The 23,975-nt window shown below is 43.2% G+C and overlaps 1 protein-coding gene across 3 annotated transcripts; it reads left to right on the forward strand.

Annotated features, from left to right (window-relative positions):
- Window positions 1-281: 281 nt before the first annotated feature.
- MPZL3 (myelin protein zero like 3) lies at window positions 282-23,714 on the forward strand. Of its 3 annotated transcripts, none has more exons than XR_006606896.1 (7): window positions 282-433; window positions 9,468-9,634; window positions 12,734-12,944; window positions 14,258-14,423; window positions 16,347-16,410; window positions 20,657-23,209; window positions 23,448-23,714. XR_006606896.1 is itself a non-coding variant. In XM_004749942.3 (6 exons), exons 1-6 carry the CDS (start codon window positions 361-363, stop codon window positions 20,681-20,683), a joined length of 708 nt encoding a protein of 235 aa, XP_004749999.1. In that variant the 5' UTR covers window positions 282-360; the 3' UTR covers window positions 20,684-23,714. The 3 variants fall into 3 exon arrangements, 1 of the variants encoding a protein (XP_004749999.1); XR_006606897.1 differs by having other exon boundaries at window positions 20,657-22,523; XM_004749942.3 differs by having other exon boundaries at window positions 20,657-23,714.
- Window positions 23,715-23,975: the final 261 nt, after the last annotated feature.

The following is a 23,975-nucleotide window of genomic DNA, read 5'->3' on the forward strand; positions in this document are numbered from 1 at the left end:
CTATTTTGAGATAGTTCAAATAAAATAATCTGTAGGGAGTAAAAAATGACTTCTGAGGAGAGTCTGAGGATCGAGACTCGTACGACAGAATTCCATACAAATAAATTATTTTTCCAAAGTCTGTGGCTTACTTCATTGTCAAGCAAAAGTGAATAATTGATTCGTACTCGAGGTTTAAAAAAAATCGCGGGTCGGAGCAGGTTCAGGTGTGGCTCCGGAAAGATGCCACATTGCTATGGCAACTTCGAGTCGCCATTTTAAGTGTTCTCGCGCCTCCCGCCCTGACGTCACTTCCGGTATCACCTGTGAGGTTACCGGGAGCCGTAAACAAGGTGTGCAAGCATCCAGAGAGCTGTCGGGATGCAGCAGAGCGGAGCGGCTGGAGGCCGTGGCTACGCTCTGTTCCCACTGCTTGGCGTCTTGTTCTTCCAGGGTGAGCGCGCCCGCTGGGTCCTCCAACTTCCGGCCGGGGTTGGGTGTTAGGGGAAGACGGTCGGTTTTCCGGTTCCGGTGGGGGGGTCTCAGGAAAGCCCCCATACCGCGTCTAGACGTGCAGGCAGTGGGACGGGGTGGGCAGCGCGTTCTCTTGTGTTCACCGCCCACTTGAGGGCCGTTGGCAGCTTCTCAGTGCTTTCCTGAGCCCGGGGGAGCTCGACCACCTTGCGTGACTGCTTTGTATTCGGGTGATCACGGCGGGCTCTGGCGTTAAGGGGACCCCGTGCTATCTTGTGATGAGTTACGAGCGGTCGTCTCCGCTGTGGTTTTGTGGGCTGTATGTCCTGATTAGGAAGGGGCGGTTCTAGCGTTCAGGATTCGTCTCAGTAATTTTGCGAAAGAAAATCTTGGCTGTTGGTACTTTTATTTTTTGTAGGTGATTGTCAGGGCCTCGGAAGTAAAATGTTTATTCGTCCCAGAAAGGGGTGTGCTGTGATTTCGTTACAGTAGAGACGCATTTTGTTGAGGAAAAAGCAACTGCTGTAGCATTTTACTAACATTTTTGAAATACAAGAAAGAGCCTATCAACTCTCTTAAAAATCTTAATCTATTAACCAATTATCCTAAGTACAGTTTTCACACTATGGCATATTCTTCGAGTTTGGATAAATTTTGCTTTCATGCAGTTTTAAAATTGCATGGCGTTCAGCCCAACCTAATTACCTTCATTTTAGGGCACAGTTATTGATGTGTGTGTGTGTGTTCTCAGGAACTTGTGTGTTAATAGAGCTACAATCAGAGTGAATTGTTAACTTCATAAAATGTCCTTGTGGGTAAGTGGGAATTTCTGAAGAGGGCCTTTGACATAAAGAGTTCATTTGTTCTAAATCTCAGCGGGTAAGGCCAGGAAGTTACTTATTTGATGACTAATATTCATGTTGTCAGCACACTCCCTGATCCCTCCCAGCGCTCTGTCATCGCAAGTGTCCAGTTTTTCAGCTGATTGTTTTGCAATATAATATTTAGGCTGACCTATCACTCCGAATAATTCCAGTTTCATCTCTCTGTCCCTCTCACAAACTCTCAAATATTGTACCGTTGAGGAAAAAAAAAATGCTAGGAAGGATAGGTGGTTTCTTAAACTTGATGCCATTTCACATTGAAAAGCATCCACCAAATACAGCAGACCAAATAATTCAAAAGTAAAAATTTATGACCCATATGTACTTGAATTATCTTTTGTCTTAAAAAAAAAAAAAGCAGCTTTATTGAGATAGAATTCACATGCCATACAACTTTCCTATTCCAAAGGGATAATTAGGTGGTTTTTCATATATTCACGATTTATGGCGTCACTACCACAGTCAATTTTAGAATATTTTCATCATCCCAAAGAAAAACTCCATACACTGTAACAGGCACTCCCCATTCCTCCCTTCCATCACCCTCTGACAGATACCAATTTACTTTCTGTGGCTATGACCTGTTTATTCCGCACATTTCACATAAATGGGATCATACAATATATGTTCCTTTGTGGCTTATTTCTTTCACATGTTTTCAAGGTTCACCCCTTTTTTAAATGTTAGGCAATAGACTTTGGTTTCATTCCAGTGTTTATTTGCTTTTCCTCTTCAAAGATAGCACCCATTAAATGATTAGCTTGTCTGAATTCTCCAAGTTATAAACATGGTCCTGTTACATCAGTTGTCCTAGTACATAGAAACAACAGATCAGATAGCTTAGGTTCTTATACTTAACCTCCAAGTATGCACTTTTATGAACCAAATGTTGACAGATTGTATTTTGGAAAATTAGGTGTACAAAACTGGGAGTTTTGTTATGTTTTTTCATTCCTTCTTTGTATAAAATTATATATATTTAAATGTGATTTTGTTTTCCTCCAAAATTAAAAAAAATTGTTAATTATTATTATTTAAAATAATTATTATTTCTATTGTTGACTATTTTGACCTGGCAAGAATGTTTTTTTACTCAGGAGAAAAGATAAATATCCCAAAGGACATTAGGCCTAGGATGAAAAAACATTTTTTATTTTTAAAATTTATGTATTTTACAGAGAAAGATACAGTGAGAGAGGGAACACAAGCAGGGAGAGTGGGAGAGGGGAAGCAGGCTTCTCTGCTGAGCAGGGAGCCTGATGTGGGGCTCAATCCCAGGACACTGGGTTCATGACCTGAGCCGAAGGCAGACTCTCAACGACTGAGCCACCAGGTGCCTGTAAGACAAAAATTTCTAAATGAATGTAACAGTGGTTTAGTAATTTTTTTCTTATTTATTTTTTTTCTTATTTTTTGAGTGGAGTAGACATATCATTTTACATTTGTTGATTGTAAAACACATTTAAAAAAAAACTTTTTTTGAAGATTTATTTATTTATTTATTTGACAGAGATTACAAGTAGGCAGAGAGGTAGAGAGAGAGGAGGAAGCAGGCTCCCTTCAGAGCAGAGAGCCTGATGTGGGGCTCGATCCCAGCACCCTGGGATCATGACCCCAGCTGAAGGCAGAGGCTTTAACACACTGAGCCCCTCAAATACATAAATCTTAAAAAAAAAATTTAGTTTCAGATGTAATAAATGTTGATTTGTGAAAAATAAATTACCTTTGACTTTAAGATCTTACCTTAGTTGAAATTAGGAGTTGGGTGGTTAACCGACTGAGCCACCCAGGTGCCCCAAAACACTTTTAATTTCAGTATAATATATATATAGAGAAAAATGAACATATTGTAATTGTACAGCTTAATGCATTTTTAGAAACTGAACACACCTGGGTAACCAGCACCTAAATCAGAGTATAGGATGTTTCTCGTATTTTAGAAGCCTTCCTTATACTTCCTTCCAGTCATTATCCATTCTCTCCCAAGGGGAACCAACATCCTGACATGTAGCTAAGTTTAGTTCATCCATGGATTTTACTTTTCTCTATACATTTAAGACCCACTTATCCAGTGGTTAGATTTCAGCAAAATGACTTTAGATACTGATAACTCTGTGGCAAAATTATGCTCATGAATATGAAATTCATATATATTAACAAGAAGTTGGTTGGTAGGTAGATTTATTAATGGTGTACTTATTCTGATTCAGTAACCAAGTTTTGCTCAGAACTTGTAGTTTTTATGCTTATTTTGCAATAATTTTTGTTTCATAGAAAGGAAACTGTTGGTTTGGTTCAGTTTAATATTACTGAGCATCCACAATGCACTAGTTTCTGTTTTGAAGAGTTCAGGGTCTATTGGAGAAGATAGACAAGTCAACAAATTATTTTATTTTTTAAAGGAAGAGATTTTAAAAAAGATTTTATTTATTTATTTGAGAGAAAGAGAATGAGAGAGAGAGCATGAGAAGAGGAGGGTCAGAGGGAGAAGCAGGGAGCCTGACTGGGGACTCGATCCCAGGACTCCGAGATCATGACCTGAGCCAAAGGCAGTCGTTTAACCAACTGAGCCACTCGGGCACCCCAACAGATAATTTTAGAGTCTGGTACTAAGAAATGTGGAAGCACAGAAGAGGTGCCCTGAATCTGCTGTGAGGATACAAGGAAGACGTCCTGGATGTGCCACCCAAGTTAAATCTTGAAAGAAGAGATTAGAGATAGGGCATGAGTCAAATTCCATCATAGAGAGGAACATGAGCAAGGCATAGAGGCATTAAATAATTTTCCAAGCAAATATTCTTTTTTTATTAAAGATTTTATTTATTTATTTGACAGAGAGAGATCACGAGTAGGCAGAGAGGCAGGCAGAGAGAGAGAGAGGAGGAAGCAGGCTCCTGCTGAGCAGAGAGCCTGATGCGGGACTTGATCCCAGGACCCCGAGATCATGACCTGAGCCGAAGGCAGCGGCTTAACCCACTGAGCCACCCAGGCGCCCTCCAAGCAAATATTCTGAAACTTATACTTCGATTGGGTTAACTCAAATCACATGTAGAGTTTGTATGCTTATGTAACAATCAGTGTTCTGAGTTAGCTAGAGGATGTTAATGAGATTCTGACTTATAACTGTGACCTATACATTTCTTCTTTGCTCTAAACCAGGGTTGGCAAACTTTTGTGAAAGGCTAGAAAGTAAATATTTTAGGCTTTGTGGCCCATATGATATCTGTTGCAACTACTTAGTTCTGTTTGAGTAGCACAAAAGCAGCCATGGACAACACATAAATGAATAAATATGGCTGTGTTCTAATAAAACTTTATTTACAAAGAGACATTGCAGGCTAGATTTAGCTTAGGGGCCATAGTTTGCTGACCTTTGCCCTACACCAACTATCCATTGACATTATCTCTTGGCTATCTCAAAGGCACATTAAACTTATCCAAAATCAAGCTCATGTTCTTCCCTGCCCTGCCTGGTACTTTGCTAGTCTTTCCTATGTCAGTGAATGTTATCACCAAGTCAGAAACCTGGGAGTCATCCTTGATACCTCTGTCTCCCTGACATTCCACATCCAATCTTGGATTGGATTATCACCAGTTCTTGATGATTTTACTCTAAGTATTCTTAGTTCTTTCCATGTCCACTATCACCAACTTAGTTCAAGCTTTATTTCTTATATGACTATTGTAGTAGCCTTCTAAGTTTTCTCCTTCTATTTACTGAACACCTCCTAAGTGTCTTCCATAAAGTGGTCTTTTAAAAATGAAAACTTCATGTCTCTTTTCCCTCAGTCCCGCATTTAGGTATTTTCCATGGCTTTCCCATTACTCTGAGAATAAGGGGCCATATCTCTGAAGTTCTGCTTAATCTGCTTCCCACTTACCTCTTAGCCACATCTTTCTTTCTCTCATGATTTTTGTGTTGGAGCCATACTGCCTTCCTTTTGGTTCCTTGGCTGACTGTGCTCCTTCCTGGCACAGGACCTCTGCATATGCTGTATTCTCTGCCTGGAACGCTCTCCCTCTCCTCACCTTGTCACCCTTCCTTCAGAGCTCAACTCAAAAAGTAACTTTTACAGAGAAGCTTTCATTAACCAATCCCTGCTCCTCACTATAACTGATGAAGTTCCCATAGTCACTCTTTGTCTTTGCTTCTAGTACTTATCAGATTTTAATTATACATTTGTCTTTGTGATTATTTGATTAATGGGTTGAGTTTTTGCTGTATATTAAGGTCCAAAGTTGGCAGTGTATTTATTTTGCTCACATTTAATTCCAGGCTCAGAGGGTGGCACAAAACAGATCCTCAATAACTATATGTTTGAAGAGTGAGTGAATGAATAAGAGTATTGTCATGGAAGCCTCGGGATAGAGGAAGAGAAGAGGAAGAGGTCACTGCGTCGGACAGATCCAGTAAGATCAGGGTAGAAAAGTACCTAGTGGAGTTTTTAATCCCCTGGGTTTTGTAGTTTTAAGACATGACACCCTTTACCAGAAATGGTAGTAGAGTGTGTTTTGTACTCTGTGGGGTCCAGAAGTGAATGGGAAGGGAGGAAGTGTGAATGCCAGGTGTATACTGCTCTTTCACTAAGTTGGCTTAGAAAGGAAAGAGCGGGCAGTCGTTGGTAACACGTAGTATCACAGGGTTATGGAGAGATTTTTATTATTTTGTTTTATTGTTATTGTTTTTAAGGATGGGAGAGACTTCTTTGTGTTTAGAGGCTGAAGAGGGAGAGAGCCCCTCTGGAAAGGAAGAGTTTAAATAGAGTAGAGAGGGTTTTTCTGCTGAAGCAGGGCTTGGAGGGGAGGAATCTAAGGGCAGAACCAAAGGGGTTGCTTTGCATTGGAAAAGGGATACCATACCCTTTCACTTTGGAAGTATGGATGGGTGTAGATACAGGAGAGTGCCTGGCTGGGCAGTTTGTATAGCCTTAAATTTCTCGAAAGAGTGAGAGGAGACATTTTCTTCTGAGAATGAGGGATTTGGAGGTTTCATAGATGGTAGTGAAATGACAGAAGTTGGAGGAATTAGAAAGAGGAGCTGACCGAGGCTGGTTAAAGGGTCATCATGCTTCCTTAAGGGTTCAGCTGTAGATAGACTCCATGAATTGCTTATGGGAATGATCCATGCATTTGTGTGATTTTTGTTTTAAAGATTTTATTTATTTATTTGTCAGAGAGAGAGAGAGAGAGAGCGAGAGCGAGCACAGGCAGACAGAGTGGCAGGCAGAGTCAGAGGGAGAAGCAGGCTCCCTGCAGAGCAAGAAGCCGGATGTGGGACTCGATCCCAGGATACTGGGATCATGACCTGAGCCGAAGGCAGCTGCTTAACCCACTGAGCCACCCAGGCATCCCTTTGTGTGATTTTTTTTACCTTCTTTGTACACCAGCCATTGTACACCACTTCCGTAGTCTAGAAGTGGTCATCTAGGACTGAGCTTTTCCTGAATGGGTTCACTGGAGAGAGAGGAGCATACAGGACTTAAGACTGTTGGAAATACTGTATAAATGGAATAGGAAGAGAGCAGGTGACTGATGAGCACTTTGTTCCTATACTAGAATTTTTGGTGACCTGTCTACCTCTTTCTCTCGGTCTCTGTCTGCTCCCTTCCTTCTTGAGTTTTTGCCTTCCAGGTGCTTGTGTCTTACAGGGGAAATAGTCTTTACAAATTAGGTACATGTGCTTATTTGGCCTTATGGACTAACTGTTATGAGAACAGTGAAGAAAGAACAGTGAGCTGTACCAGGGAATTTAGGAAGGCACCCCAGAGGGGACTGCTGTTTGAGCAGGTTTTTGAAGGTTTGTGAACATTGGGGGGTGTAGTATGGTAGGAACAGGCAGGATTGGTAGAAATGGGGAGAGCCTTCCAGACAAAACCATACTCAGAGAGAGGCACAGTGGCATGAAAGGACAGAGTAAATTTGGGAAGTGGTGGACATTCTAGGCATGCTGAAGGCGATGGGATGGGTGGGTGGGTGGGGTGGTAGAAGTTTGGGGCCAGATTGTCACTTGATGGATTTTATTCTATAGCCCAAGAAGGAAATATTGAAGGTTTTTGGATGTTTGTGGTGTTCATTTTAATAGCAGCAGCTAACATTTATTGAAAGGTTCTCTTTTAGATGCTGTGCTAAGCATTTTAAAAAAAAAGATTTTAAAAATTTATTTATTTGACAGACAGAGATCACATGTAGGCAGAGAGGCAGGCAGAGAGAGGGGTAAGCAGGCTCCCCGCCGAGCAGAGAGCCCGATATGGGGCTCCATTCTAGGACCCTGAGATCAAGACCCAAGCTGAATGCAGAGTCTTAACCCACTGGGCCACTCAGGCGGCCCTGTGCTAAGCATTTTATGTATTATCCTATTTAATCTCATTGGACACTCACAGTGACCCAGTGAAGTAGGTCTGGTCGTTCTGCCCATCTGCTGAGTAAGGAAATTGAAACTGGGACAGGTTAGGTAACTATGATTAAAATCTTACAGCTAGAAAGTAGCTGGGCTAGAATGCAAGTCTAGTTCTACCTACTTCTCAATCTATGTTTTCAAATCTCTGGACCGTACTTAAGTTTTAGGATAAGGAATAGTATGGGGGAGAGTGTGGATTATCCATCGATTTCCAGCTTCCAGTTTTAGAGCTGGATCTTGAATGGTGTGTAGTGTGGGTTGGGAGCAAAGGCTTGGGAGAGAGCAGGAGCTGAGGGATGAAGGCTTTCCAGGCAGAGGAACAGCATTTGCCAAGTCACAGAAGGAATGACAAGTTTAGGATGGCAAAGTCGGAGTGGATGCTATGGAGGAAACAGAGGCGAACCTCATTTTTGGGATGGGTCAGATGCTTATTAGAGCTGTGAGCTCAGTCGGTCTCCTTTTAAGAAGAATGTGAACAGACTAGATTGTCTTGAGTGGAGCAAGAAAAACAATTCAAAGCAGACTGAGGTGAAGGTGTTGATGACTCATGACTGTGTCTGTGATGGGGAAGGTTGAGGGAGAGCAGGCAGAACTGAAGAGGTGCACCGAGCTCTCACTCTGGGGGACAGGCAGGCTTTCCACTATTACACCTGTTTTAACTCATTTATTCCTCACACTGACCTAAGGTAAGTGCTGTTATTAGCATTCTCACCAGGGTGAGAAACTGAAGAGTTAAGTAACTTGCTGAGACCACAGAGCCCCTAAGCCATAGTGCTGGGATTTGCATCCTGTCTCAACCAGAGGCACTGGTGTGTGGCTGGGGTGTGGGTTTGCTCTCTTGTCAGACCTCGCTGCTCTGTGTGCCTCTGGCCTGCCAAAAGAATCAGGGTTTGTTGCAGTGGAGAAGAAAGCAGTAAAAACAAAGTGCTGGTGACTTTGCTAAAAAATGGCTCCCTCGTGGAAGATACATTTCTACTCAGTGTTTCCTGAAAGGGGATTGGTCAGAGGAAAGGGGGAATCTGTGTTTGGGAGGAGCTGGAATGCCAAAGCTGGATATATGAGCCCATTTTGGCAAGAGTCAAATCTCTAGAGAGTGTAAATATGGTATCTGATTTTTACATTTTAGAGTGCATTAAATTGTTCTGTTTTCCTTCCTGTGATTGACTTTTAATGGATGCGGGATTCATTAACCAGTCTTAAGAGAGGAGAAGGTAAAACACGACTGGATAGAACCATTTTCTAAAATTCTTGAAAAAGTGCCTTCTTCTCATTTCCTGTTCTCGTTTTGCTGGCGGTTGAGAAAGTGGTAGCCTCAGGTTACAGCCAGGCTGTGCTCGGGGTAAGTCCCTAAGACCACAGCAGCTGCTATGATTCCTGGGGCGTCAGTGTGTCACCGAGGGGGGTACATGGCATCACCTTTTCGGCTGTGGGCGGACCTACTTGTTTGTACTGCATTTAACCACAAGTCTGTGTTTGGAAAAATGCCGTTGTGATCAGGTTTCAGATTTGTACTCAAGCACCCATTCTGTGACTTAATACTATAAAATGACAAAAAATGCTACACCTGATTCAGGCAGATACCTGCTCCTTGCCCTTCTGGGCCTCCCTGAGAAGATACTCACTTATTACTCCGAGAGCCCAAAACACAATGGTGTCTCTGTATTGCTCCCTCACATCTTATCCATCCCACCTAAATGCATACCTATTTAAATGTTTGGGCTTGCTTTGATCAGGTGTTCACATCGTCCTTTCCTTGGAGATTAAAGCAGATGCCCACGTCCGGGGTTATGTGGGCGAGAAGATCAAGCTCAAATGCACCTTCAAGTCGACTTCATCTGTCACTGACAAACTCACCATAGACTGGACGTACCGACCCCCCAGCAGCAGTCGAACAGAATCAGTGAGTGTTTCCTGTTAAGGAAATGTCTTTGAGTCTTCAGTGGTCAGCAGCTCTGGAATCCTTTTATTCTGAGTCCCAGGCATACCTCAGGCCTTTGCATTCGAGAATCAGACGTGAGCTTCTGTGTAAATAGAAGATGAGCTTCTACCCGATTTGGCATTCATTAGGTCACATAGGTCTTTTTATCTTTCTATATGAGAATCTTGTCAATAAGCTATAGGAAAAAAATGTCAGAAACTCAGAGGAAATGTGGTTTAATTTTGTTCCCCCTTTGTTGTTTTCCTTTTGTGTGTTTTCAGATTCAAGGTACTAAAAAGAGTACCTCCAGGATTGTTGGATAGAAAAATTTTGTAGGTCCCAATCATAAACATCTTTTCTCATAAAGCTGCTCATTTCCTGCAGTATGAGGTTGTCTCAGTGGGTGTATCGATTCGTGGATCTGTACTCTGTGGATTTATCTTAGCCTCGTCTCCTAGTATATAAACACCTGCATTGATTTATATGGTTCCCTTTGAAGGAGATGGTGACACCTCATGTGGATGACAGATACTGTTGGTGACAGATGGTCTTGCAGTATTAGAAGCAATATAGTTTATACACACATATAAAACCCGTTTATGGTTCAGATCCCATTGTGGATGTCTAATTGAAGATTGCGGTGCTATAAAAAACCCTTTCTCTTTACGCTTCCAGCAATATCTTTAGTTCAGGATAGATGCTACCAAGAATGTGAATGTTGCTGTATGTAAGATTGTATTTTTTCCAAGTATCTTTAATTCTTTTATCCTGTTTTCTTCATTGGAGAACTTTCTCTTTGGTTTTAATATCTAAGCTTTGAGTTTTGTTTTAGGACCCATTAGCGAATGCCACGTAGCTAGGAGCCAGGAGGGGGCTCCAGCCAAGGCAGCTAGGCTGTATTCATGGTTACTTTTCCTTTAGATTTAATACAGTTCACATTATTTCAAGTGGTCAGAAAACTATGGCTGGCCTTGATTGACTCAGCCTCCTTGGCCAAAAGTAGGACAGAGCAAGCAACGGGGGATCTTCTTGGGTCAGAAACCATAATTGAAAACAGCACTTCCTGTATGGTGCTGTCTTCTGTGAGCCTGGTCAGAAAGCAAGCTCACGCACGTTGTAAATCCGTGGACCTTTCAAGTCATGTGACGTGACTGTCACAGTCAAGTGATAATTCAGGTCACGTCAGTCAGTCTAATTGGTTGGCAAGGATTTGGGAATGACCAGTTTAACTCGGAACTTATAGGTTGGATTAATCTTGAAGATACATAGCAGGCCTCGTTTTGTCAGTAAGGAGTTTCAAACCCTTTTATATAGATGCTGGTAATCATTGGTAGTCTTTCTTTACCTCCCTCTTGTGTGTGTGTGTGTGTGTGTTAAAGATTTTATTATTTTTTAAAGATTATTTATTTATTTGACAGAGATCACAAGTAGGCAGAGAGGCAGGCCCAGAGAGAGGAGGAAGCAGTCTCCCTGCTGAGCAGAGAGCCCGATGCAGGGCTCAATCCCAGGACTCTGGGATCATGACCTGAGCCGAAAGCAGAGGCTTTAACCCACTGAGCCACCAGATGCCCCTAAAGATTTTATTTTTAAGTCATCTCTACACCCAACATGGGGCTCGAACTCACAACCCCGAGATCAAGAGTCACTGCTCCACCAACAGAGCCAGGCAGGTGCCCCTTACCTCCCTCTTTGGAACACTCATCACATATGTTATTATTTCTTAATATCTGTCTTTCCCCTTAGACTGTAAAATCTGTGAGAGCAGGGACTACGCCTGTTTGGTTCTCACTATATCCTTGTGCTTAACACAGTGCCTAGCACATAGTAGGTGTGCCGTGACTCATCGTTGAGTGAATGCGTGAGCAAACGAAGTGAGAAGTGATTCAACAACAACTCTGGGAAGTTGCTCTTCAAAATTGGGCAATTTAGTGGTTGTAAATGGGGGAGGGCCAAGTAAACAAAGAAAGAGGAAACGCTTGAACCTTGCATAAGAGAGAAAGATCATATTGTCTTGTAGTCCCTGCCTGGCCTACCACCCGACATAATGAGGTACTTTGGGTGACCAAGTGTCTGATCATCAATTTGAAATAGCACCGTTTAAATTCAGCATCCTTTCATTGAGTCCTGATCATCATTTGGCTTGGGGTTTTTATTAATTGCCAAGACAGATAACCCAAGACAGACTTGATTATATTGTACCTACAAAAGTACAAAAGTTTATCCTCAAAATAAACAAAAGCTTCCTATGCCCACTTACGACCTGTGTGCCTTTGAGTAACTCACTTAGTTTTTGGCCTTGTTTCCCTCATGCCCCATGGATTGTTCAGTGTTGTTATGTGGCTCAAGTGAGTAAACCTATGGGACTCATTTGCGAACCAGAAAGGACCACACAAATAGTAGATGCTACTTTAGAATTGGGTTTCTCGGCTTTGGCACTGTTGACATTCTGAGCTGGAGAATTCTTTGTTGTGGGGGACTAGCCTATGCATTGTAGGATTTTTGTCAGTATCCCTGACCTCTGCTTGCTAGATGCCAGTAGCACTCTGCCCAGACTGTCTCCAGATATTGCTAGATGTCTCCTGGAGGCCCCCAATGCCCCCGGTTGAGATCTACTGCTTTAGGACTTCAGGGAGAATTTAGAAGATCTTTGAGAGCTATGATCCTAAGACACTTCCATCAGGCCTTCTCCTGATAAGTTGTATTTTTTTTTTTAAGATTTTATTTATTTATTTGACAGAGATTACAAGTAGGCAGAGAAGCAGGCAGAGAGAGAGGGGGGATGCAGGGTTCCTGCTGAGCAGAGAGCCCGATGCGGGGCTCGATCCTAGGACCCTGAGATCATCATGACCTGAGCCAAAGGCAGAGGCTTAACCCACAGAGCGTCCCAGGCGCCCCCCTGATAAGTTGTATTAACTTGTCTTTTAACTTAATGATGAAAGTGAGCAAAACATTTAAAAAAAAAAACAACACCCAATTTATATGTTGCATTTGTATTTTATATGGGACCTTTTTAACTTGACATTTTCATTGCATTTTGCAAATTAACTTTTGTTTTGTTTTGTTATGGTGTTGCTTTCTTAGATTTTTCATTACCAGTCCTTCCAGTACCCAACCACAGCAGGTACATTTCGGGATAGAATTTCCTGGGTTGGAGATGTATACAGAGGGGATGCGTCTATCAGCATAAGCAACCCTACCCTCAAGGACAATGGGACTTTCAGCTGTGCTGTGAAGAATCCCCCAGATGTGCACCACAATATCCCTGCGACAGAGCTAACAGTCACAGAAAGGGGTAAGCTAACTGCCACGACCTTCTTCTGCCGGGCTCTGTGACTGCTGTGCTGCCTACTGGAGAGGTCTGGGACAAGCAAAACTACCTGTGGGTGTGAGCCAGTCTGCCATCCTGAATTGTCTACAAGGATGAATTTCTTAACTTGATTTTGCAAACTGAAGTTGTCATTCAAATATTGTTATAGTTTCCCCGTTATCTATTCCTTATTTTAACTTCAGGTGACCAGAGGTCTTGTGGAACACATGACAAACCCCTAAGGAGATGGAGGCTTCTTATCTGTGTGATTTAATTTCCCCAGTCTGTTCATACCCTCAGTTATGAGGCCATCTTCTTGCTCGTGTGTTGAAAGGGTGCCCCTTCTAATGATGGGAGGCAGTACATTTCTTATATGTTGCAAAGGGCTGCAGTTTCCTTTTATCAAGAAAGCATAAAAAAGTAGGTTAAGGACTGACGTTTTTCTTCGTTATTCTCGGGTGACTACTGAGTGGTCATTCTCATCCTCAGTTGGCCTTGAACCAAAGATGTACAGATCAGAACTGCATTATGGTTCATGATAGATGCTTTACCATCTCCCAGGTCTTTCTCAAGTCTGTCTGTCTCTCTTTCTCCTTCCCTTTCCCTTCTTCCTCTCTTTTTTTAAGACAATAACTCAAGGTTTCAAAGGTAACAGGAATGTTCATGCTGCAGGCTGAGTAGGAGCTGAGTATAGTTTGGTCACGTGACTCCGATGCCTTAAAAATATGTACCCTTTGGTCCAGGAATCCCATTTTAAATTTTATCTTAAAGAAAAAGAGGTAAATATGAGGATTTATGTACAAGGATGATCATCATAATGTAGCTTGTAGTTTCAAGGAATTAGAAATAGCTCGAGTGTCCAGCGTCTCAGGATCAGTTCAGTAAATTACTCAGTGTGGTAGAATACAGTGCACCCATGATAAAGTAACACTTGGAAGGAGTTTTTAATGATGTGGGGAAAAATGATCATCTATTACACAAAAAAGGAGCTTAGAAATAGTCTGTAAAATACGATTCATACTTCTAAAACTAGGCACTCTCCTCCGTGTCTGCAGACCCATACCCGCGTACTCCTAGAAAGAACACCGTGTGGGTAGATACCAACGTGTCAATCCTACGTAGTGGGATTACAGGTGCATTTTGTTCTTTGTAATTTTGTGTACTTTCTACCTCTTCCACAATGAACTTATTCTTGTTATAATCAGAAGAAATACAAGAGCAAAAGTAAAATGTAGCTCATGTCAAAGGAGGCCCTTCTGCACGTCCCTCCCTCTCACCTTCCCGTTTCCCTCTTCTAGGTTTTGGCACCATGCTGTCCTCTGTGGCCCTCCTGTCCGTCCTTGTCTTCCTGCCCTCCGCTGTGGTGGTGATTCTGCTGCTGGTGAGGATGGCGAGGAAGTCTGCAGGGCTGAAGAAGAGGAGCAAGTCTGGCTATAAGAAGTCATCTATTGAGGTTTCCGATGAGTAAGTTCAGCGGGAGCGCCGAGCTCTTAACCCCTTTCCTCTTCAGAGCCCTGCTTCGTGGATAGTCCCTAGAGCCCTGACCCATCCCTTTTCTCTTTCCCCAGGCCAAGGTTAGTTCTAGGAGTACTGGAAGGAAGGTTGGAAGTGAAACTAGTGGATATTAACATGGAGAGAGAGATGGAGGGGTGAATGTAGGATCCTAGTCTCTGCTTTGAAAACCAGATTGTACTATGCTATGGTTCTTTTTTTTTTTTTTTTTTTTTTAAGATTTTGTTTATTTATTTGACAGAGAGTGAGAGAGGGAACACAAGTAGTGAGAGGGGAGAAGGAAAAGCAGGCTTTCTGTTGAGCAGGAAGCCTGATGTGGGGCTTGATCCCAGGACCCTGGGATCGTGACCAGAGCCAAAGGTAGATACTTAATGACGGAGCCACTCAGGTGCTCCTATGCTGCATATAAATTCTGAAGTGGTGGGGGTGTCTGCCTGGCTCGGTCGGTTCGGTGTCCCACTCTTGACTTTGGCTCAGCTCATGATCTCAGGACTGTGAGATCAAGTCCTGCATCAGGCTCTGTGCTGGGCATGACGTCTGCTTAAGATTCTCTCTCTCCCTCTCCCTGTCCTCTCTCTTTTTCTCCCCCTCTCTAAATAGATAAATAAAAATTCTGGAGTGGCTATCACATTCCTTCAGAATCAACGGGCAATTCCAACAAGTCAGTTACTTTTCCCTTCTTGTTTTGGCACCAAGCTGATATGTCCCAGTAGAAGTTGGTTAAGCAATGATGAAGCCTTTAAGGATAGTCTTGGACAGGAAAACCAGTTTAAATAAGCAAGTTGTGTTCTTGGTCAGCCGATGCTCAGAGGGGCTAATGGGATTGTGATTATCAAAGGCATTTATGAAACATGTTGTCAGGGAGCAGGTCTGACCCAGTTTTCCCTGGGAATAAATCTACTAAAAACAGGTGACGAAAGTCTGCATAAAACCCATTTTGATTCTCCATCGTCTCTATCTGAGGCTCTTAGCCTTGGCAGGAAGTCTTCCCTGGGGAACATTTTCTTTTTCTTTGCATGTGTGCACATGTTATTTGTGCATGTGTGTTTATTTTATGGGAGAGAGTGCCCTTTACAGGAATCTCTAGCCCCACACAAAAGGTAAGGCACTCTCGGTAGAAATACCAAGATGTCTATTTCTAAGCGCCATCTAACAAGATTCCTATGCTCCAACCTTCAGGCCCCTTGTTCCCTGACATTTCATCTCATTGACTCCACGGGCCAGATACACAGCATATTTTCTTCTCTAAATAAGCCGCACTCACTCAGATCTTTTTTCTTTTTTCCCCCCACATGCTTTTCTCTTGCTTGGAATCCTTTCCTTCCCTCTTTTGTTTGCCTGGAAAACTTTTCCCGATCCTCCAAGACCCAGCTGAAATGTCGCCTGTCTGGAGTCTTCCTGAGTCCTTCCCAGAGAACAGGTCACTCCCTCCTCTTTCCTACCCTAGCAGTTTGACCTTAAGCTTATTAAAACATTTTATTACATTGTGTCATAATGTACTTGTCAGGTTGCAACAGGTTCCTCACACCCACGAGGCTGTGAGCTCTTCAAGGGGCAGTGTCTTAACTTTATGTCTTGGTCCCCAGCCCAGCATAATGGCTCAGATGTGGTTGGTGCTCAGTACATTTCTAAGCGAATGATTGGGTCCAGCTCCAACTTACTGGGCACTTGCTACGTGTCAGACACTGTGGTGCGTGGTTTGCATGTGGTTATTTTTTATCCCAGTGCTTAAGTAACCTGCCTACTCACACTCCTAGTGAGTGGCAGAACTGGACTTTAAGACAAGACCTGTCTGACTTGGACAGCTGTGCTCTTCCATGCCCTACTGTATGGAGGACAGTAATTGTTCAGATTTGCTTTGTCCTTTTTCTCCAGCACGGACCAAGAGGAAGGGGATGACTGCATGGCGAGGCTTTGTGTGCGTTGTGCTGAATGCCTGGTAAGCCTGTGCCATTTCTCTGTTCACCATTCGTGTTCCATTTTCCCGCTTACTTAAGGGGATCCTTTCCCCTCAGGGGTAGCAGAGGATATGCAGGTAAGGTCCAAAGCAAGGTATGAACCAAGGTACTCCCCAAAAGCCTTTTGGTCTCAGGGGACCGATTCTGACCATTATTTTGTTTTCTGTCGCATGGGTATAGGGTGGTGTCCTTAGGTTGGGGAAGTCTCAGCTTACTGACAGAGAGCGCCCTGAAAAAGGAGGGCCTGTGCCACCAAGGTCATGCTAAGAGACTTTGTCTGGCTTGACTCAGAATCCTGAACTGAACTTTCCTGCTGTGCCTCAGTTTATTTTCCCCAGGGAATTAGAATGATACAACCTTTTAGGTGACTTATTGCTTTATCAGTAAGAAATACCCATGATGGAGCGGCACCTGGGTGGCTCAGTTGGTTAAATGTCTGACTCTTGATCTCAGCTCAGGTCTTGATCTCAGAGTTGTGGGTTCAAACCATGTGTTGGGCTCCATGCTGGATATGGAGCCTACTTAAGAAAAAAGAAAAAAAAAAAAGGAAAAACAAACAAACAAAAAGAAATACCCATGTTGGAAGACCTGAATGTTGATTTAAATTTCAAAAGGCAGTCATCCCTCCATTTTTTAAGCTCCTGCTATGACTGGTAGGTTTGTGTGTCTGTCCCAGCATCCCAGGAGGAGAGACTCTCTGATGTGGGGCAGTTGGAAACAGGTCAAAAGCAACTTATGATATAATATGAAACATACCTGTCATTGCGGGGTTTAAACTTGTGTTCTCTTTGTACTCACTGCCAAGCTTAGCACTTGGCTGGACGGCTGCAGCCCAGCTGTTCACTGCAGTGTCCTTTGTTTCTCTCTGGCAGACTGGAATGTAGTAGCTAAGATGAGAGGAAGGTTGAAGAGAATCTAACAGTAACCCTTCAGGGTTTGAATACTCTAATAACACAAAATAAGTTAGTGTCAGGCTTATCACCCTCCGTATTTCGGATATTAATTCACTTAGCACTTATTTCCTGAGTATCTGATATGTGCCAGATGGGATTCTGGTTACTTAGGAAACACATGTGAACAATACTGACGAAAATCTCTGCCCTCAAATAACTTACATTCCTTTCCATGCATAGAAAACTCTCATTCTTTAAGACATGGCTTCAGTATCACTTTCTCTTAAATTGCGGGTACAAATAATAACTAAATCTTTTAAAAATAAGCAAAACATGGAGTATACCAGATGGTACTTAATGCAGTGGAGAAAAACAAAATAGGGAAAGAACATGGGTTGGCTGGATAGGGGGGTATGATGTATACCTCACTGAAGTGATATTTGATCAAACACCTAAAAGAAGGAGACAGGAAGCCGTATAGCTGTTGTGGAGGAACATTCAGAGGAACATTCTGGATGAGGAAATGGTAGGCGTGGTAACTCTGTGGAGGGGTCATGATGGGCATGTTCTTAGGACAGCAAGGAGACCAATATGGCAGGAATTAAATGAGCAAGGTGAAGAATAGTGTTTTTTGATATCAGAGAGTCAATACCATATATTTTTTAAAGATTTTATTTATTTATTTGACAGAGAGATCACAAGTAGGCAGAGAGGCAGGCAGAGAGAGAGGGAGAAGCAGGCTCCCCGCTGAGTAGAGAGCCTGACTCGGGGCTCGAGCCCAAGACCCTGAGATTATGACCTGAACCGAAGGCAGAGGCTTAACCCACTGAGACATCCAGGCGCCCTGACAATACTGTATCTTATGAACATAATAAGTGAATGGAATGAATTGGGCTTTATTCTTTTTCTTTTTTTTAATTTATTTACTTGACAGACAGAGATCACAAGTAGGCAGAGAGGCAGGCAGAGAGAGAGGGGGAAGCAGGCTCCCCGCTGAGCAGAGAGCCCGACGAGGGGCTCGGTCCCAGGACCCTGGGATCATGACCTTAGCCGAAGGCAGAGGCTTTAACCCACTGAGCCACCCAGGCGCCCGTAGGCTTTATTCTTAATGAAATGGGATGCACTGGAGGTTTTTGAGAAGAGAAGCACTTTGTATTTCCAAAGGCTCACTCTGGCTCCTGTGTTGAGAATAGGTGGTACCTTGGTCAAGGGACCATGCCAGTCAGAGAGTCCAATTAGGAGACTTTAGCAATAACGCAAGTGAAAGAAAATGGTACTTGTTTGAACCAGGGTGGTAGGAAGTGGCTGTATTCTCATTATAGTTTGAAGGTAAAGCAGGAAGGATTTATGGATGGGTTTCAAATATCTGTGAAAGAATGAGAGGAAATCAGAGATACTTCCACAGCTCTTAACTTGAGCAGCTGGAGGAATAGATAGTATGGGTAGAGTGGGTGTAGCCGTGAGCCCTGGAGCTCTCCAAGGTTGATGAGTTGGAAAGAGGAAGGGGAATTGGTAAAGGAAGCTGAGAAGGAACATCCAGTGAGGTAGGAGAAAACCAGGAGGGTGTGCTATCCCGGGAACCAAGTGAAGAATGTGTTTCAAGGTAAAGAAGGTGATTAACTGGGGTGCCTGGGTGACTCAGTAGGTTAAAGCCTCTGCCTTCAGCTCAGGTCATGGGATCGAGCCCCGCATCGGGCTCTCTGCTCGGCGGCGAGCCTGCCTCCCGCTCCCCCTCTGCCTGCCTCTCTGCCTGCTTGAGATCTCTGTCTGTCAAATAAATAAGTAAAATCTTAAAAAAAAAAAAAAAAGGTGATTAACTGTGCCCATTGCTGCTGAGTCAGGTCAAGTAAGATGAGGACCTGAGGACTGAGAATTGATTATTGGCTGATCTGGTGATGGGGAGGTCATAGGTGACCTTGGCAAAAGCAGCTTCAGGAGAAGAGAGGGGAAGAAAGCCCGATGGGGGTCAGGTTGAGAAGGAACACAAAGGGAGATGTGGGTGACTGTGGGTGTAAACAGCTCTTGCAAGGAGTTTTGCTGTGAAGAGATGCAGAGAAGTAGGGTGATAGGTAGGAGGGAGATGTGTGTCAGGAGTTACTTTCTGTTTAAGATGGTGGAAATTATAGCACATTTGTGTGCTGGTGGAAATGATTCAGTAGAAAAGGGAAAAATGATGCTGCAGGAGGGCCAGGGGAGGTGGCTGGAGGAGCTCTAGGATGTGATGCACAACAGGGATACTGACTGTAGACAAAGGTGGGGAGGGAGTGGCCATATGAAGAGTGAGGAGTGCTATTGCCCTTGGGCCCAGATGCCGGTGAGTACGCATACCTGGTGCCGGGAGCTCCCTGCTGACCCCTCTCTTCCCAGTGTCAGGAGAAAGCAAGGTCATCCGTGGAGAACAAAGTGAGGAGGAGGTGCTGGAGGTTTGAGGTTTAAGGAAAGAGGGAGAGGTGTGGAACAGTCATCCAGGAGAACAGGAGAATGACGGGCCAGAGAAATGTGGTGTGCCAGGTAGTACTAATGGGCCACTTGAGCTTAGAAGTAGTGAATACAAGTTTAAACAATAAAAATAAGAACAATGGTAACAGTGGCTAATCTTGAATGAGTGCTTACACAGTGCGAGGCGCAATGCGAAGTGATTTCCATATACTGTCTCATTCAGTTCTCATCCCCTTTCTATGACGTGTCTGTATTTTTATTGCCCCCCATTTTACAGACAAGGAAACTGAGATCTAGAGACGTTTAATAACTTTGCTCAAGGTCACACAGCCAGCAAGGGGTGGAGCTGACATTGGAACTGAGAGAAACCGAGAAACACAGACTCCTAGCTGCAGTCCTCATGTTCTGATGCAGACAGCCGCCTTTTCTTTTCTTTCTTTCTTTCTTTCTTTTTCTTTTTTTTAAGATTTATTTATTTATTTGACAGAGAGAGAGCGCACAAGCAGACAGAGAGGCAGGCAGTGAGAGAGGGGAAGCAGGTTCTCTGCTGAGCAGAGAGTCCGATATGGGGCTTGATCCCAGGACCCTGAGACCGTGACCTGACCCAGGTGCCCCAGACAGCCACCTTTTCATGTGTGTTGAGGTTTTAAAAAATATCCACCATGGAAAATGGAACTGTTAGGGTTTCAAAGCATTAATTAGTCCAAGGACAGAAAATCTATTGCTGGTCCGTGAGGCTTCATGGGAACTTCCACCGGTGCGCTGAGCCTGTGCTGTTTTCACTGTTAATGTCACTTCATGCTGAGTTCTGTCAAGGGGTCCTAGCATGCCATCTTTGTCTAAACTCTGACAGTGGCCACGTATCAACACCACGACTGCTGTTCTTTCCCTCCAGGACTCAGACTATGAAGAGACATACTGATGACGATCTTCATGACACAAGAAGAGTCACCTGCTAGCAGAAAATGTCCCATTCCACTGGCAGCTAAAGCCTCTCGGAGAAGCAGGGCTGGCTTGGATGGCAGTGCTGGAGGATTCTAGAAGTCATCAGGAGAGACTTCAGGAACCATTTATTTATTGAAGAAATGTTCTTTTTATATTTATAAACTGTTTAAGGACTCTTTGAAGAAACTCACAACTACCCCTTTTAATGACTTACACTCTAGTTGAATGAAGGAGTTCTCTTCCTGAATAGAAAGATGGTTTTTGTTTCCCCTGTGTTCTTGAATGTATTACGTGTTTTCCAGTTATTTGAGGGGAATCCTAAATGTTGGCCACACCGTGGGTGCCAAAGTATCTTTAAAAAATGAAATGGAGCTCGTAGCTTCCTGATAGGCTACCAGATGAAGTGTTTGTTGGGGATAAGTGTCCTTTGTTATTTGCTCCATGAATGTTTTCAGCTGTGAATCAGCAAAGAGCCTACACTCCTTGGTTTTGTGACACCATTGGTTGAGTTTGGATGACTCGGAACCCTAATTTCTGTGGAGCTGGCAGGCCTGGGAGTCCATGGTTTGCTTTGGCTGGGTTTTTAAAGTATTAAAGTGTCATCAATTTATAATTAAGGAAGGGAATGTTGACCTAAAGGGATCCCTTCCTTTTGTCTTGCTAGGTATAGTTTGTTACTTTACTCTCTTATAGCTGACTGATTGGTGCTTTCCTTCTTGATGTCCTGGAGCAGAGGCAAGAAAAACTCTTTGAGAAGCTTTTAGTGGGGAATGTAGAGAATTTTCTCAGTTATTTGCAAGGAAATATTCTTTTTTAACAAATGCCACTCCAAAGTTCAGATGTTGGATTGGCTTTAATGAGGCTTCTGTGTATAGGAAATAATCTTTTTGACCTAAGTCATGCTTTAGAACTTTCCTGTGTTCTAAAATGCGCCAAATATGAGTGAGCTAAGGTATTTATGTACAAACAGTTTTTACATAGTATTTGACATAAGGAAGTGAGGTGGTACATAATGTTTACTCGTTTCTGTTCTCTGATACCTCACATCAACTTCCTCCATTTTCCTGCAGCAAGCGATTTCAAACTTTAATTTACATAGGACTTTCTGTAAGCCATTAAGAGATATGTGTGACATGTCCAGAAGGATCAACAGTGTAGTCGCCTGTAAAACAGCGATAGAGTTTACTTCTCAATTGAGAGAAAAATTATCCCCTCTCCCCATCGTCGTTTTTTTTTTTTAGCAGGAGAGTCCAAGATCCCTCACTAGGTGGCTCAGGTGGTTTCCATATTATAGCCTAATAGACTGTATACAGTATCCAAAAAAGTCACTTCCCCAGGATTTATTTTTTAAAAATTGGGGTTATTAGTTCTGGAAGTCATCAGTAAAGATTTTTTAAAAAGATGGCATAGGTTTGGCCTGGCCTCTTTTGTCAGTCTAGTCCATACATAAGAGAGTCTGGTTAGTTAATTAGAAATTATGCTTTTGTCTGGTCACATAAGGAAGTAGAAGAGGAAAAGACACATTGACTGTTTATTTCCAGCGGTTAAGCCTCAGACTCGAGCTGCTTGGGCTCGTCTGGGGCCAGTCTAGTGAGACGGTCTGACACCTCAGCAGAGAGGGGAAAATGTGTCTGAGCAACGAGAGTAAATACTTTGGGCTCTAGGAGATCGGAAGATAGAGATCTAATTGTGAGGCAGACTTCTCGTGGGTCTTCCTGTCTCTGAGAAAGAGATGGTGCTACAAGAACCCAGCGAAAACCGCATTTCATGAATTGAGGAACTGGTTTTATCTGGGTTTTCTTGTAATTTCCCTTCAGGTATGTGATGAGGATTAATCCGGGGTGGGTGGGCGGTGTTTGTCCCTCCAGGTAGATGCTGCTGCGTGGAGACTTGCTCGTCCTTATTTTGTAGCCTTGATCATGATTTGAACAAGTCCCTTTCTTCCTGAGTGACTGGATGGTAGCATCCTTCATGGGAAGAGAGTAAGCTGATTGATTATTCAGTCGGCTCCATGGCTTTAAAAGGTCACATCAGTCATAGGGCTGCTGTCCCCGCTCATCTCTTATCCTGAGTCTGGCTTACAGCCTTACAGCTTTTTTTCCCTCCTCTCCCCTGCCTTCTCCTCTCCCCTTTCCGTCCATCCTTCCTTCCTGCCTCTCTCTCTCTCTCTTTCTTTTATTCTTCTTTTTCTTTCTTCCCTTTCTTTCTTTCTTTCTCTCCTTCCCCCAAAGGAGCAAAAAGCAGTGTTTGGATACCTGCCTTCTTTAAGGATGGAAAGAAGATCAAGGTTTTTTTGTTTTATTTTGTTTTATCTTTTAAAATATCTTCTCAGGTGCTCTTCCCTCTCTTTCTATTGTTTTGCTGGTCTGGATACAGAGCACACTGTCTGAAGACCAGCCTTGTCTAGAAAGGAAATCGGATTCTGAAAGCTTCAGACAGGCTGAAAAGCCTTTCAGAATTTTTCTTTGGCTACTGAAGGCTTTACTTGTGGTTACATTACCTTGTAAGTTTTGCACATTGAGCTCTTAATTCTGTTACCAAATGTGAATTTATAAAATGCTTTGTGTTTCCTATGTGGCCTGTTACCGCAGGCTTCTTAGAGGATGTCTTAGTTCTCTGCAGCTCCCAAACTAGGCACTGGTGCTTCAAGAGGGCATGTTGTATGTCCCTGTGTAAAAAAATTGTTGGAGGCCAAATCCTGACTTTGAAAGTTCTATTGTGTTGCTCTGTTATGGTTCCAGATGAGTGCTGTAAGAAGACCCGGAGGGAGCAGACCAAGATGATCATTTAATTGGGCTACTGGAAACTTTGCTGTCAGAAGGGGCGTCTCCCTTCTTTTGACCCCCGTGTGGGACTGTTGCAGTGTTAACAGCTGCATTTCACTGTGTTTTTTGTTTTTGTTTTTTTTTGTAGGCATATGTACACTGTTGGGTAATATTCACAGACATCGTAACTCTTGAGATCTTTACCACATCATAATTAATAAACTGCTTTGCACTTTCTGGCTACTTTTTGGTATGTGTCTACATATAAAATGAGAGCCGTCAGAGGCAAGGTGGGGAGGTTGTGGTTTCCAGCAGCAAGCAGGCATTCGTCTGTAAGCAGTGCCCCTGCAACAGCCCGCATAGATTTGGTGGTCTGTGGGAGCCGGCTCACAGAGCAAGAGCTGATTCAATTTTTAGGAATTTACAAGCTTGAAACAGGCCATGGAGGGAGTATTTATGTACGTTGCTGGCTTACCATGCAACCATGTAGCATAGTCCTGGAGG

The sequence above is a fragment of the Mustela putorius genome, unplaced genomic scaffold (genome assembly GCF_011764305.1).
Source record: "Mustela putorius furo isolate JIRA1106 unplaced genomic scaffold, ASM1176430v1.1 tig00000460_pilon_pilon_pilon, whole genome shotgun sequence".
NCBI classification, from domain to species: domain Eukaryota; kingdom Metazoa; phylum Chordata; class Mammalia; order Carnivora; family Mustelidae; genus Mustela; species Mustela putorius.